This window comes from Ahaetulla prasina, chromosome 1 (genome assembly GCF_028640845.1).
Source record: "Ahaetulla prasina isolate Xishuangbanna chromosome 1, ASM2864084v1, whole genome shotgun sequence".
Lineage (NCBI taxonomy): Eukaryota > Metazoa > Chordata > Lepidosauria > Squamata > Colubridae > Ahaetulla > Ahaetulla prasina.
Genome location: NC_080539.1, coordinates 198,451,075 through 198,467,696, shown reverse-complemented (window position 1 = coordinate 198,467,696; position 16,622 = coordinate 198,451,075). Strand labels below are relative to the sequence as shown.

The window sequence follows — 16,622 nt, the reverse complement described above, 5'->3', positions numbered from 1 at the left end:
CTGGGTCAACTTATCAACTGCAGTGATTCACTTAACAACTGTGGCAAAAATCGTAAAATGGGGCAAAACTCACTTAACAAATTTCTCAGCTCATTTATGGTTGTAAGTCGAGGACTACCTTTATATTTTTGCAAAAAACTGAATCTAAATCACCTTTTAAATTCCCATGGACATTCTTGGTAATACTTATTTCTCTGTAGAGGGCTGCTGGAAGGAACTCGCCCCCACCCCCCAAAAAAAAACTCTTGTCTGAGGCAGGAGTACCTCTCTCTTATTGTATTCATTCAGCTTATGTCCTGCCTCTCTACTGATGGACTTTAATTTTAGGCTTGATTCATAAACTTGGCTCCAGAACTTTAATAGCGGGATATAAAAGTTCTTATCTTTTTATTCATAGAATAACAATAGTTAAATGGTTATTCTATGAATAAAAGGATATGAACTTTCATATCGTGCTTTCAAAGTCACATTTTTGGAGCCAAGTTTAAAGCCAGCTAAATAAACATTAGTAAAAAGGTTTACAACTACCCACTGGACTATATTCTAACTTAAATTGGAAAAGTTAAGTGGCATGGATATGGTTCATAAAATAGACCTGGGGTTTTTTTTAACCTCAAAGTTTGGAGTACAGTTTCACATTTTTAATTTCTCATAGTGACAAATAAGACAGATATTTTGTCGCCAAATATTGCATCTTTTCATTAATCTTTATCTTTACCACAGGTTATAGATGAGAAAAAGCTTCAAGAAATTGATAACTTATGGAAAGAGTTTGAAACACCTGAAAAAGCTAATAAAGTGTAAGTAAAGTTCTTCAAGAAGTAGTAACTAATATTTCAAGAGCATATTTCAATATTTCAAGAGCTTTTTTGTCTATCTTGATCTTTTTCTATGGGGTTTTCTGGAATTACTATATATTCTTGAATAGAGGATATAAAACTCTTAAGTCATGTTCTCATTGGTAGAAAAAGCATCTATAAATTAACTTACTGTCATTGTTATGTCTTGGCCATCTTCAAGAAGATGATGAACACTGAGTTTTTATGATGGGAATTTGCATTATGATGCCTTGCTGTTTGGCATTGTATCTTTTGATGTTTTGTGGTTTTTGTCTTTTTGTATTTCCCTATTTTTTTATTACACCTGTAAACTGTTAAATTGCAAAGGACTAAAAAATATCTGACAACTAGGTTGACACTTTTAGCCACTTAGAATTTTTGGAATGAGTGGCAAAGCTATTTCATTCTAAGAGTTAGGTTTATGCTATGTTTAATTCACTATAGTAATTAGGACTATCAGATCTGAGTTGCAAAAATCTGAATGACCACTAGGCTTAGGTATCATAAGAATTGTACAAGAAGGCTTGCTGAACAGGATTTGTAACATACAGATTAGTTAGGAATAAATAGGAAATAATAGAATTCATTAATGAACTACCAGTAGTTAAGTGTATCTTATAATTTTATAAAATTCATGTTTGTATACAATATATGTATTCAGAATGTTTTTATATTTTGTGTCTATTACATTTGTAATAATTACATAATCTATAAATTAGGCTGTACAGGTAATCTTCATTAAAGCAATCACAATTGGGACCAAAAATTCCATTGTTAAGCAAAGTGGTCACTAAGTGAAAAAGCAGGTGACTTCAACTGCTTATGTTTTACATTGGACAACACATACTAACCTACTAATGGCAAATGGGACTGAGGAAGAGATGAATCGAAGTTTGTAAATGTGTACATTGGTCACTGTTATTTTTTCCTCGCTGTCATAACTGCAAACAATTGTTCTCCAAGGCAATTGGTAAGCGAGGACTACATATAATTCTTAGATGAGTGGCTAACTTGCCTAAAAGTTAATTAACACCTGAACCAAAATATTTTAAAGTATACTTTTCTCTTTGTATAGGAGATATTGACCTGATGGACTGGGAGTTTTAATTAATCAAAAAAAAAGAGGCAGAGATTGCATGCTTATCAATTTTTGGCTTTCCTGAAAAATGTTTATAATTGATAGCAATTGCTCAGGTCCTGATTATCGTTGCAAAAACATTTTATGTTTTTTATTTAGCGTAAAACTGAAACACTTTGAGAAGTTTCAAGACACAACAGAAGCTCTTGCAGGTAATACTTTTACTGTTAAGATTATTGATCACTTTTAAGGATAGCATTATCTTAAACTAGATTCCAGACATTGAGTGCAATTTTCAGGGATGCATAAATTGACCTTCTAGAGCTGTTATTGTAGAAGAAACAGTTATTTACTTCAAGGAGTTGGCTCTTCAGTTAGCTTAACAGCAAGCTGCTTAAGATAGGAGAAGTACTGGCCATCTGGGATGTTGGATTCCAATTCTTATCAGCTCCAATGAGTGTGATCAGTGATTAGGTGTGAGGAGGATAAAGTTTTAATTTTTTGTAAATTAAATTTACTGCTTTAAACTGGACTTGGAAATAGCATTTAACCTATGCTGTATTGAGTCATTTTGCCACCCTGCCTTCCATCCTTTCTTGCAAAGTTTGTATAATGACTCTTCCAAGCTTTGTACAGCTTTACTTATGTCCTTGGAAATGTCTAACTTTGCAAATAAATTTCTGAAAGATACGCATGCACTTTCAACTATTTTCTAGTTTGCTAGTACACACATCAATAAATATAATGTATGCAAGGGTAGAAAATCCATTAACAAAAGCATTCTCACCATTTAAAGCAGCCTTCTCCAACTTGCTTTCCTTAAGACATTTTGGAGTATTATTTCCATTATCTCCAGCAAAAATGCATATTTTGAGAGCATCAAATTAGATAAGGTTAATGCATGGGAGAATAATCTAGTCGGGTTGGTGCTACTACAGCATATTTGTAATGTCATTATGCTTTGGTATCATTCAAAACTGAATCGTGGCCAAGATTGTAATTCAGACAATGTACCTCCGCAGTTTAATGCCATGGATGTTAATCCAATTAAACTATAGTGTCTCATGGTATCTGAAGCCAGATTGGATGACATAAAATGGCTACCCTTTTCCAACCTCCCAAGCAGAGTTGGATGTTAGGAGCAACTTTACTTTTATGGGATTACCGTATTTTTCGGAGTATAAGACACACCTTTTTACCCCCAAAAAGAGAGTAAAAATCTGGATGTGCCTTATAGTCCGAATGTAGCCCCTGAACAAAGCCTCTGAAATCTCCGTTTAAGAGGCTGAAAAAAAAGCAAGGCGCAGAGCTCACAACCAATGAACCTGTTGGTAAAGTTCACCTCTAGGAACAGCTGATTGGGTGTATTCCAGGAGGTCAATCCACCCTCAATCAGCTTTTTTCTTATTTTCCTTCTCAAAAACTAATGTGCGTCTTATACTCTGGTGTGCCTTGTAGTCCAAAAAATACTGTATCTCTATTTAAATAACATTTTACTTTTCATTAACCAGTAAAGGAAGGTAAATTCCACTTAAAAACAAAGGACTTGGTTGAAAAAAGCCTTTTCTTCTTTTGTGCCTAGTAGCATTGACCTTGATTGAGGCCCCATATATTTAATCTTGTTCTGGGTAAAGATGCTTGATAGCAGCTGAGAGAGAGTGCATGCTTATCAATTTTTGGCTTTCCTGAAAAATGTTTATAATTGATAGCAATTGCTCAGGTCCTGATTATCGTTGCAAAAACATTTTATGTTTTTTATTTAGCGTAAAACTGAAACACTTTGAGAAGTTTCAAGACACAACAGAAGCTCTTGCAGGTAATACTTTTACTGTTAAGATTATTGATCACTTTTAAGGATAGCATTATCTTAAACTAGATTCCAGACATTGAGTGCAATTTTCAGGGATGCATAAATTGACCTTCTAGAGCTGTTATTGTAGAAGAAACAGTTATTTACTTCAAGGAGTTGGCTCTTCAGTTAGCTTAACAGCAAGCTGCTTAAGATAGGAGAAGTACTGGCCATCTGGGATGTTGGATTCCAATTCTTATCAGCTCCAATGAGTGTGATCAGTGATTAGGTGTGAGGAGGATAAAGTTTAAATTTTTGTAAATTAATTTACTGCTTTAAACTGGACTTGGAAATAGCATTTAACCTATGCTGTATTGAGTCATTTTGCCACCCTGCCTTCCATCCTTTCTTGCAAAGTTTGTATAATGACTCTTCCAAGCTTTGTACAGCTTTACTTATGTCCTTGGAAATGTCTAACTTTGCAAATAAATTTCTGAAAGATACGCATGCACTTTCAACTATTTTCTAGTTTGCTAGTACACACATCAATAAATATAATGTATGCAAGGGTAGAAAATCCATTAACAAAAGCATTCTCACCATTTAAAGCAGCCTTCTCCAACTTGCTTTCCTTAAGACATTTTGGAGTATTATTTCCATTATCTCCAGCAAAAATGCATATTTTGAGAGCATCAAATTAGATAAGGTTAATGCATGGGAGAATAATCTAGTCGGGTTGGTGCTACTACAGCATATTTGTAATGTCATTATGCTTTGGTATCATTCAAAACTGAATCGTGGCCAAGATTGTAATTCAGACAATGTACCTCCGCAGTTTAATGCCATGGATGTTAATCCAATTAAACTATAGTGTCTCATGGTATCTGAAGCCAGATTGGATGACATAAAATGGCTACCCTTTTCCAACCTCCCAAGCAGAGTTGGATGTTAGGAGCAACTTTACTTTTAGAGTATAAGACACACCTTTTTACCCCCAAAAAGAGAGTAAAAATCTGGATGTGCCTTATAGTCCGAATGTAGCCCCTGAACAAAGCCTCTGAAATCTCCGTTTAAGAGGCTGAAAAAAAAGCAAGGCGCAGAGCTCACAACCAATGAACCTGTTGCTAAAGTTCACCTCTAGGAACAGCTGATTGGGTGTATTCCAGGAGGTCAATCCACCCTCAATCAGCTTTTTTCTTATTTTCCTTCTCAAAAACTAATGTGCGTCTTATACTCTGGTGTGCCTTGTAGTCCAAAAAATACTGTATCTCTATTTAAATAACATTTTACTTTTCATTAACCAGTAAAGGAAGGTAAATTCCACTTAAAAACAAAGGACTTGGTTGAAAAAAGCCTTTTCTTCTTTTGTGCCTAGTAGCATTGACCTTGATTGAGGCCCCATATATTTAATCTTGTTCTGGGTAAAGGTGCTTGATAGCAGCTGAGAGAGAGAGAGTGCACACGCTATATGTTTGCTATCCTTTCTGTGCTCATTGCTTCTATTTCTGTGTGACTTTTATCGTGGGTTTTTTTAAAATTTATTATTATAAGATTTATCCAGTATAGTGGAATTTGTATAGTATTAACTAGATTAACTAGATTTTAGTAAAACTAGATTACAGACCTGAGAACTGAATATGCAGGCTTCATACTAATTTCTGTTGTCAATGATGTATTGTTTGTGGACTGAATCACTGTGATTGCATACAACATTTCGTCACTACCACTGAGACAACAGAGAAAATGAACTGTTTTGTGAGCTATGCTTGGTACTTTCTGAGCTTGGTTGTTTTCTTGCAAACATTTCATTACCTAAACTAATTTTAAGCTTTTTGTTTTCTCCTCAAGCATCCACAGCACTGGTAGAAGGCAAAATCAGCAAAAATTTAAAGAAAATCTTAAAGAAAATAGTAGCCAAAGATGCCCATGAACAGCTAGCTGTAGCAGATGCCAAACTGGGAGGTGTAATCAAGGTAAGTCTTAATATCTACATTGAAACGGCTAAGGGGTATTCCAATAATGGCATATACTAAGGGCCTGTAATAATTTCATCATTTATTCAGTTATTCAATGCATATCACACTATATGCATTATGGTGTGATGGTGCTCCATCACACCATAAATTAATTTATTAAATTTATATGCCTCTCAACTCCTAGCAACTCTGGGTGTTTTACGATTCTTATAATGTTTTAAAAACTATATAAAAACCACAAAAACGGCATAAGACAAACAGGGATATTAATGACAAGGAAATTAAACGGAGAGGGGAACAGAAAGGAAGAAAGAGACATTGATTGTCCTCTCCAAAGGCCTGTGCAGAGAACAGGAATGAGCATTTGAAATCCCAGCTGGCAATTATTCGTAGTTATTCTAGGCAGCTAATAATAGTTTAAAAAAAACCTGGCCAACTGCAAAAACCGGCATCTGGAAGCCAGTGAAACTATTATTATTATAGCCCCACGACAAGGCTAGCTTTCTGGGTCCCACCAGATGGCCCCGCTTTGATTGATGACAGGTGCAACATGCCTCTTCTGCAGGATCTCATGGGAAAGACAGGCACTTAAAATCTTAACATTTTTAAGTAGGATTCTCTGCAACCCTATTAGTTGTTATGGTTTACAAAAGCATGCATATGTTACTGAGTACTATGTAGAGATAAAAATTAAATTAAAAAAATCAAGATATTTACCTGCAGGATTTTAATTTAATAGACATTGTACAAAAGGAAAAAAATGAAAATTTATATTTATGTGAGTCTGTCTGATTTGTCCTTGTTTGAACTGACCGTGCCATTTTTTCTGGAAGTTTGTGGCCTGTTGATTCTTATGTCATATGCATGAATATGCGTGTATATATGTAGCTGCACACAGTGGAGACCAACCTAGATTGCCATTTATAAGTCCTTTGCCATTGGCCTTCATGGCTAGTTAGATTGGGCAAAAATAGTCGGGGGAAGAAGTATGGAATATACAACTGTGTAGACCATTAGTCTTAGGCAAACTTATATTAGTTATATTTTTGCAGCTTTGACCATATTGTGTGCATTTTGATCAAAATGATACAATTTGAAATTCTGCAGGAGAAACTGAACTTAAGTTGCATCCATAGTCCAATGGTTACCGAGCTGATGAGGGGCATTCGCACTCAAATAGAAGGACTTATCAGTGGCCTTCCATCCCGGGAGATGGCAGCTATGTGTTTAGGACTGGCACACAGGTATTGTTTTCCCATTCCTAACGATTATATCAGCTTTTTGAAACTGGGGCCATATCTCTGGTTTATTAGATTGCAAAATCACCCCCAACACAGAATAATTGTAATTAATTGGATTAATCATTTGGATTCCAGATGAAAGTATCCATGTTGATAGGGATTTTTTTCAGCAAATATAACCCAAGGATGTGAATTAATATATGAAGAGATGAAAGTTGCTACCTACTGGCTTGCTGTATATGCCAGACTGATTAAGATAGCCTCATGGATATGAGAGGCGGTTTGTGTATTCTGGAGTGAGGGATGTCTTCCCATTTTCTAAAAGAAAGTTTTATTTATTTATTTATTTAATTTTGTCATAACAATATACACAAGCATAACAAGCATAACACAAAAGATTATATAATATATAAACATATATATGAGGAGAAACAAGGTAGTATAAGCATATATATATATAGGGGAAGAAACAATAGGACAGGAACGGTAGGCACATTTGTGCTCTTATGCACGCCCCTTAGAGTCGTCTTAGGAATGTGGTGAGGTCAACAGTGGATAGATTTTTAATAAAACTTTTGGGGTTATGAGAAGAGACCACAAAGTCAGGTAATGCATTCCAAGCATAGATAATTCTGTTACAGAAATCGTGTTTTCTGCAATCTAAACTGGTGCGGTTGACATTAAGTTTAAATCTGTTGATAGCTCTTGTGTTATTGTAGTTGAAACTGAAGTAGTCATTGGCAGGAAGGACATTATAACGGATGATTCTATGAGCTAAACCCAGGTCCTGTCGAAGGCGACGAAGTTCCAAGTTTTCTAGACCCAGGATATCAATTCTGGTGGAAATAGGTATTTTATTGGTTACGGAGGAGTGGAGAACTCTTCTCGTAAAGTACCTTTGGACACGCTCAACTGTATTGATATCAGATATATGGTATGGGTTCCAGACAGGCGAGCAGTAATCAAGAATTGGCCTAGCAAAAGTTTTATATGCTCTGGTCAGAGCGTGGTGTTTTTGGAAAAGAAGCTATGTAGAATTAAGTTAACAACTTTTAGAGCCTTTTTTGCTATATAGTTGCAGTGGGCTTTGGCACTTAGATCGTTAGATCTAAAAACTCCAAGGTCTTTGACTGGGTGGGGGTCATCTGTGAGGTAATGTCCATCAAGCATGTACTTAGTGATTGGGTTCTTTCTTCCAATATGTAGGACTGAGCATTTGCTGGTTGAGATTCGTAGTTGCCAAATTTTAGATGATCAAGGTCTTTTTGAATTGTAGATGTATTGTCAGTGGTGTTAAAAAGTTTGACATCATCAGCAAACAGAACACAGTCACTTGAGATGTGATCACAAAGATCATTTATGAATACTATAAAGAGAGTTGGTCCAAGAACGCTACCTTGAGGAACACCACTCTTGACAGGAACAGGATTTATCTATCTAGACCCGTTCCAGTCCGGCTTCCGGCCCGGTTACAGCACTGAGACGGCTTTGGTCGCGTTGGTGGATGATCTCTGGAGGGCCAGGGATAGGGGTTGTTCCTCTGCCCTGGTCCTATTAGACCTCTCAGCGGCTTTCGATACCATCGACCATGGTATCTTGCTGCGCCGGTTGGAGGGATTGGGAGTGAGAGGCACCGTTTATCGGTGGTTCTCCTCCTATCTCTCCGACCGGTCGCAGACGGTGTTGGCGGGGGGGCAGAGGTCGCCCCCGCGGCGCCTCACTTGTGGGGTGCCGCAGGGGTCGATTCTCTCGCCCCTTCTGTTCAACATCTACATGAAGCCGCTGGGTGAGATCATCAGTGGCTTCGGTGTGAGGTACCAGCTGTACGCTGATGACACCCAGCTGTACTTTTCCACACCGGGCCACCCCAATGAAGCTATCGAAGTGCTGTCCCGGTGTCTGGAAGCCGTACGGGTCTGGATGGGGAGAAACAGGCTCAAGCTCAATCCCTCCAAGACGGAGTGGCTGTGGATGCCGGCATCCCGGTACAGTCAGCTGAGTCCACGGCTGACTGTTGGGAGCGAGTCATTGGCCCCGATGGAGAGGGTGCGCAACTTGGGCGTTCTCCTGGATGAACGGCTGACTTTTGAAGACCACCTGACGGCCGTCTCCAGGAGAGCTTTCCACCAGGTTCGCCTGGTGCGCCAGCTGCGCCCCTTTCTAGACCGGGATGCCTTATGCACAGTCACTCACGCCCTTGTGACGTCTCGTCTGGATTACTGCAATGCTCTCTACATGGGGCTCCCCTTGAGGGGCATCCGGAGGCTTCAGTTAGTTCAGAATGCAGCTGCGCGGGTGATAGAGGGAGCCCCTCGTGGCTCCCACGTGACACCTATCCTGCGCAGGCTGCACTGGCTACCTGTGGCCTTCCGGGTGCGCTTCAAGGTGTTGGTGAACGTCTTTAAAGCGCTCCATGGCATAGGGCCGGGCTATCTACGGGACCGCCTGCTGCTACCGAATACCTCTCACCGACCCGTGCGCTCTCACAGAGAGGGACTCCTCAGGGTGCCGTCGGCGCGACAGTGTCGTCTGGCGACGCCCAGGGGAAGGGCCTTCTCTGTGGGGGCTCCCGCCCTCTGGAACGAACTCCCCCCAGGACTCCGTCAACTTCCGGACCTCCGAACCTTTCGTCGCGAGCTTAAAACTCATCTATTCATCTGCGCTGGACTGGGTTAGTTTTTAAACTTATGGGTTTTTAAATGGGTTTTATTCTAAATTTTTAACCGTGGCCAATTCAATAAGTTTTTTAATTATATTTTAATCATATGTATATTGTATTATCTTGTATTTTTACCAGGCTGTGAACCGCCCTGAGTCCTTTGGGAGAAGGGCGGTATAAAAATTTAAATAAATAAATAAATAAATAAATAAATAAATAAATTTGATATAGCACTACCAACCTTAACCACTTGTTGTCTGTTCGACAGAAAAGCAGATATCCAGTTGTGTAAGGGTCCTGAAATGCCACAGGGTTTTAATTTTAGGAGAAGTTTATCATGTACTACTGAGTCAAAAGCTTTACAGAAGTCTATGTATATTGCATCTATTGTTTTACGTAGATCAAGATTTGTAGTCCATAGGTTTTTACAGTGGAGAAGTTGTAAATTGCATGATAAATTTTTTTCTGAAGCCAGATTGTTTATTTGAGAGTAAGTTGTGTAATTCTAAGTGCAAGGTAATGGATTAGTTGATGATGGATTCCATTACTTTGCAGGCAACGCAGCATAGGGAGATTGGTCTATAATTTTCAACTAAGCTGGGGTCGCCTTTTTTGAAAATCGGAATGACTGTGGCTAGTGACCAGAGATTGGGAAGGGAACTGGTTGTGAAAGTTTTATTAAAGATTATACTTAGGGGTTCTGCTAAATTACTAGAAAGTTTTTTTAAGAAATAGGCACAAAGTCCATCAGGTCCAATGGATAGAGATGGTTTCAAGTTGTGAAGAGCTTTTCCAACATTATCTTCAGTAAAAACTATATTTGTTAAGTCGTCATACTCATTTCTTGTACGATTTAAGTTGTATGATATAATAAAAAATCCCATCTCCCTGAACCTGAAAGATTTTTGTTACTAGCTTATTTTGATCAGGAAAGGGCCTTCTGGCCCCTTTACTGATAGAAATTTATCTCCCTCCATCTCCCTCCCTCCCCCCCTCTCTCCTTCCTCCCTCCCCCTCCCTATGGAATGTAGATACAAGAAGGCATTTTTAACATCCCATTATTCCTGACACTTAGGAGAATTTCATTAATTAAATTTTGACTTCAGTGGTACTGATTTTAGAATTTTATCTTGTTTTCAGTTGTCTTTTTATTTTTATATTTTGTCATTTGTATTTTTAATTGCTATGGATTCCTTGACTGTCAAACAAAATGGTTAGATATAAATCCCAAGTAATTAAACAGGCTGGAAATGATGGAAGCATTTGGCACATTTGGAGGGTGTCACATGGAAAGCTTTCTGTCTTACCTATTGGCTTATCATATATGAAGTACAATATAAGTTTCACTTCTGTATATGAGTATATATTTGGGGGGTTGGACTAGATGACCTACAGGGTCACTTCCAACTTTGTTAATGCTTCCAAACCCATACTTTGGGGAAAAAGTTACTGAATTTCAGGTAACTATAGAGAATAATGAATATCAAAAAATTCTTTGAGAATTAATTTCTGCAGTATAATGAGTGGATTACTTTCATTTTAATGAAGCAAAAAAATCTGTGGCAAATATAAAGCTTGATTATGACCTAAACTTAGGTTTTTCTGCTAGTGAGCACATAAAGTAAAAGCAATCCCATCAACAGTTCAAAAGATGGATGAGTTATGTTGTGGGTTTGAGCTCTGAGCTTGGCAGTTTGGTTGCAAATGTTCCATCCCCATTCAAGGAGACATCTTCAGTGTGCTCTGGATTGCACACTGAAGATGTCTCCTCGAAAGGAGACAAAATGTTTGCATCCAAATTACCAAACTCGGAGCTCAAACCAACATAACTTCGACCCGAGCTACTAATATTCAAAGACATTTCATGGATATGAGTGCCTGGGTTTGAATTTCTCCCTGTGTTCCAGGCGAATACTCTCTTTCACTAATAGCTGTGCAGTATGCCTTTAATAAATAGATGCTTCCAATACAGCGAATGCTAAGAATAAATATTTTTTCAATAAACTTTCATTAGTGTTGTCACCTGCTTATATACAAAATTATTTCTTTTGTGTTTTATTTTTAGCCTCTCACGGTATAAATTGAAATTCAGCCCAGACAAAGTTGATACAATGATTATCCAAGCAATATGTAAGTACATTTTTAAGTTAAATGCTTTTGATGTACAGTATCAGGGTCTGCAAGTTTGGGATTAGTATGAAACTCCCTAGCATGACATTGGCGAATTTGGGTTTTGTTCTTGTTAATCCTAACAATTCTGCTATATCCTTATTGACTTACGATGTGGTCAAATGCCAAAATCAAGATGACAGCCTTTGAGAAGGTTGATGATGAGACCCTCAGTTCAGATTTGTGGGGCTTGCTTAATACATAGGATCAGTTTTATAGAATTGGCTAAGTGTATGATTTGGTAATAGACCTAATATTGTAATGCATCTTAGAAAGCACAATTCCTTAAGTAGTGTAATTAAAGATATATCATCGGCCTTTTAAGAAATCTGTCAGAAAATACCATGTATAATGGGAGGACTTTACCCTAAAGGTTCAACAAGCTATAAAATGAAAGATTTTGGCTGATACAGCACAATGCTAATTGCTTAGTAGCATTGTAAGACAAATGGTTAAAGACTAAAAAACATAGCAAGAACATCTTGATGGTTGATGTAATTACAAATTACTGGAAGAATAAAAATGGATCTCAAGAAAGGAAGGATTTTGAGAATGATGACAGAATTTGAAACACAAAAAAACCCCCAAGATTATCTATTACGATCATATAGAGATTGGCATTGAAATAATGCCAATCTCTATATGCAGAGGGAACAAATTAAAATTGCTTGAAAAAGTAGATGGAAAACCTCCAAGGCATAATCACAGAAGAACGATAGAGCTATGAAAAAAACAAATTTATTGCAAGCTATAATTTGGGGGGAAATTGGTACAAAATGTTTTATAGATAGTATATGATGCCATAACAACAAATGTTGCAAATGTTGCAAAAAGAACATTTTTGCAGATGTGATCATGCAAAAAAAGTTCAAAAGTGCTTTGGGCCGGAAAAGGTTAGCCATCACTGCCCTAGATTATTAAAGAGATTCTTTATGCTCAAGGCAGCCATTTATATAAGATAAGACACCATTCATAGCTGGAAAAACTTTTTTGGTTGTAAGTTGTTCCAGCACAAGAGTACATAACTTCTAAAACATTTCTGCATTCTTGGAAGCTCTTTGCATATTAATTGGTTAAACTCAATACAGACATTAATTCATACTTTGATTTTAATTAGGTTGAGATTCTGAAGAAGTTGAAAATAACTTCTAAAGCTATATAGACCGTAACTAATGAACAATATGGATGGTGGGCATGTATTTGAAACCAGGGCATGGGGACCTTCCAAGAGAATATAGAAAAAAATTACTAGTAGCATGTGATACATCTTGAAGAGTTCATTTTAAATCTGGCTGTGCATGTTCTCATTTTAGAAGGAAAACAGAATTAGCCTTCACTTTCAAGGATCCTAGAAATTAGGACATACAATTATAGGTATTGAATTGAGGGATAAAATATGAATGGTAGCTTTTTTTCTATCTTCTCAGGCTGATATTTTTGGGGCACCTTACAATGTTAGATGAGATGTCCTTTTCTATCTAAGTGTCTTCTTGTAAAACATATCACAAATTCTTTGATAACTTTAAATTGCCATGTTTCACAGGAGTGTTCAAGAAATAAATATAATTGAGGCATTATGTGATACTGATACTATTTTCAAAAATATTTATTTCCAAAATATAACTGAACTAAATGAAACACTTATTTTACTTTTTCCAGCTCTTCTTGATGACTTGGACAAAGAATTGAATAACTATATTATGCGTTGTAGAGAATGGTATGGGTGGCATTTTCCTGAACTGGGCAAAATCATCACAGATAATCTAGCATACTGTAAATGTGTACAAAAAATTGGTAAGTAATGCTTAACCTGCACATGGTGAACAATCTGACCTATTCAGTATTTTTTAAATTATTCAAGTTTTCCTATCAACTGGACCAGGCTATAACAGCAATAGAATGTAGTTGTGTTGCTAACTTTATCTTCTTATTTACATAAGCACAATTCTTACATAAACAACAAAACACTTTTCTGTATTCTGTCGACTTCTTCAATAATGAAAAATACTACATATAGTGTTACTCTATTTTCCAGTTGTATGTAGAATGAAATGAAAGACTAGATATTGAAAAGTTGTTCTTAACTATAGATTCTTATCTAAATTACTAAGTAGAAATTCCTTGTTAGACATAAACACATGAAAATCATCCATCTGCTCCTTAATTTCCTTTTCATGCTCATCTTGGTATAACAAAGGAGGGGTTTTTTGGAATGCTGACACCTATAGCTAGATGAACTCTTAATTTCTGTTTGCTGTTTGTCCTTATTCCTACTTTATATTTTCACTCCCCAGGAGACAGAATAAACTTTTCCTCTTCTGATCTGTCTGAGCTCCTTCCGGAGGAGGTGGAAGAAGAAGTGAAAGCGGCTGCAGAGATCTCCATGGGGACTGAAGTGTCAGAAGAAGATATAAGCAATATACAGCATCTTTGTGATCAGGTGATGTGTAGTGGCAAATGAACAGAGGCAGTTGTCGGCTGGTTAAAAGAAGTTACCAGTCAGAAGGCCATTTAACACATCTAAGTGCTACTTGGTTTAGTCCTAATATGTTTTAAAGCTAAAAAAATAGAATCTGAGTGGGTTAATTCAGTTTGGTTGATCATATCTTGGTTTAATGAGTTCAGGCATGAAGAAAGACTTGTCCACAAATAGTCAAAGTTCTTGTTTATATCTCACGTTCTAATTAATTCAGAAAACATCTATTTAACCACAGTTTATTTAGAAATGATGATTACTAGCTTTGTTAATGATAGTTAAGGATAGGCGCCCCAGTGGTTAGATTGCAGTACAGCAGGCAGACTGCCTATATTCTGGAGTTTGATCTTGATAGGCTTGTTTGACTCAGCCTTCCATCCTTCCTAGGTCAGTAAAATGAGGACCCAGATTATTGGAGGCAATACTGTAGGCTGACATGGTAAACGGCCTAGAGAGACCTGTAAAGCACTATGGGGCAGTATATAAGTCTGATGTTGCTATTGCTAATTTAATACGCTGATTTGTACCAAGACTGGCAACCAAGTCTTTAAAAATTTTGGTGAAACCACAGCCTCTCATGATTTAATTGGTTTACATGAAGAAGAAAGCAAAAGGGAAACACATATGTACTGTATACATAAGCAAATTTATGAAATCAAGATATCAGGGCCTTCTCTGTGGGGGCACCGACGCTCTGGAACGAACTTCCCCCTGGCTTACGTCAAGTGCCTGATCTTCGGACCTTCCGTCGTGAGCTCAAAACACACCTATTTATTCAAGCGGGACTGGCATAATAGTGTCAAATTTTAATTTGGGGCTTTATTAATATTTCTAAAATTTTAAAACTAAATTTAAACCGGGTTTTATTATTTATATGTCTATTTTAAATATTTGGCCTATTTAATAAGTTTTTTAGATTAATGTTTTACTTTGTATATTTATGTGTCTTTTATATGGCTGAGTCCCTAGGGAGATAGGGCGGTATAAAAGTATGAAAACAAAAAAAAAAAAGATATGATTGCCCCCAAATCTTGTGGTTGGTTTTTAATCTGATTGGAAATTGATTGTGTTATAAGTTTTTAGAAGGTAACCAAATTTGCAAAATTATATTAGTTTCGGTGGCAAGTGATGATTCCTCTAATGATGCTTTCCTGATGTATGACCTATGAGGGTTGCATAGTCACTACCTCTTCTGATGCCATCACAAGTAACTGGTTATCATAATTGGAACATGTTCAGGACAACTGCTTGGTTGAATATATATACTTGCTTGTTTCTTTCTGTTCTGAGATCTGCAGAAACTTTTCTAGGTATACACTAAGATAGCAGAATAGTATCTTTCAGTTAGATCATTATAGTGCCAGGCGGCCAATATAACTTAATGCTAATGGGGCAAAAATATCACAATAAAATCCTGTTTTATTTCTTTATGCTGGATTAGACTTTTTGTTGTTGAAGTATTCATATTTTAAATTCTTATTCCTAGTAATAATAGTAAAAAGCACCATCGGTTAATTGCAAAAAGTAGCTTTACTTGAAACAGTTTGCATCCCCTGACAATACCTTTAACAACAACAACTTCTATCCCAGGTCCTTGGGTAGGAGTTGTTGTTGTTAAAGGTATTGTCAGAGGATCCTTGGGTAGGTCTCAATTGATGAATAAAAATGCCAAATCCAGTCTAAACATCTTGACTGATTGTGCATAATAATAGATTATCATACTTTTGATGCCTTAATACCTGTTAAGGAATATCATTTCATTCCCAGTTTTCTTCGGCAATATTCCATAGTTTGAACCTTCTGTTATTTTGTCTTTCAGGTTATTGAGATCTCTGAGTATCGAGCAACACTGTATGACTATCTGAAAAATAGAATGATGGCCATTGCACCTAACCTCACTGTTATGGTGGGAGAACTAGTAGGAGCAAGGCTTATTGCCCATGCTGGTATGTTGCAATTCTGAGTTTGTGTGCTGGTTACGTGCAGCACCCTTTACTATAATTACCTTGGAGATTAACTAAACAAGAAACCATAATGCAGAATTGCATTGTCAGGTCAAGAAGTTGACGATGATGACATTATTTGAACTTTGCTTGATTTCCTCTTGGAAGGTGAAAGCAACTTTAGTCACTACCTCTTCTGAGACACTTCTTGAGCCATTCTCTGCTTTTCTCACTCATTCACTCCCAAATGCCAGATTTATGCTGCCCTCAGGTTATTTTCAAATTAGGTAATGGAGCAGACAAACGTAGGTTCAGGATTGTCCCTACAGTTCCTGGCAACTGTACAGTGTACAATTGTACAGTAATGCCCATTCCAATGAGGCTTTTTCTTCCTGTTTCCTAGAGATCTTTAGTCAGTTTGGAGGGGGAGTAGGTATGAGGCTTTGTCATTT

General features: G+C 37.1%; 1 protein-coding gene and 3 non-coding genes across 4 annotated transcripts in view; all 4 read left to right on the top strand.

The window, feature by feature from the left end:
* Positions 1-16,622, top strand: part of NOP58 (NOP58 ribonucleoprotein) — a 31,119-nt gene that overhangs the window by 1,012 nt on the left and 13,485 nt on the right. The window contains exons 2-9 of the mRNA XM_058187037.1: positions 724-800; positions 2,077-2,129; positions 5,555-5,679; positions 6,790-6,926; positions 11,648-11,712; positions 13,411-13,545; positions 14,046-14,191; positions 16,047-16,173. Coding sequence (XP_058043020.1) covers positions 724-800; positions 2,077-2,129; positions 5,555-5,679; positions 6,790-6,926; positions 11,648-11,712; positions 13,411-13,545; positions 14,046-14,191; positions 16,047-16,173 — 865 coding nt within the window. The remainder of the gene's footprint in view (positions 1-723; positions 801-2,076; positions 2,130-5,554; positions 5,680-6,789; positions 6,927-11,647; positions 11,713-13,410; positions 13,546-14,045; positions 14,192-16,046; positions 16,174-16,622) is intronic.
* Positions 5,361-5,448, top strand: LOC131189401 (small nucleolar RNA SNORD70). The gene has a single exon (XR_009153015.1). It is a non-coding gene; the product is annotated as a small nucleolar RNA SNORD70 (small nucleolar RNA).
* LOC131189409 (small nucleolar RNA SNORD11B) lies at positions 15,344-15,431 on the top strand. The gene has a single exon (XR_009153023.1). It is a non-coding gene; the product is annotated as a small nucleolar RNA SNORD11B (small nucleolar RNA).
* LOC131189406 (small nucleolar RNA SNORD11) lies at positions 16,290-16,375 on the top strand. The gene has a single exon (XR_009153020.1). It is a non-coding gene; the product is annotated as a small nucleolar RNA SNORD11 (small nucleolar RNA).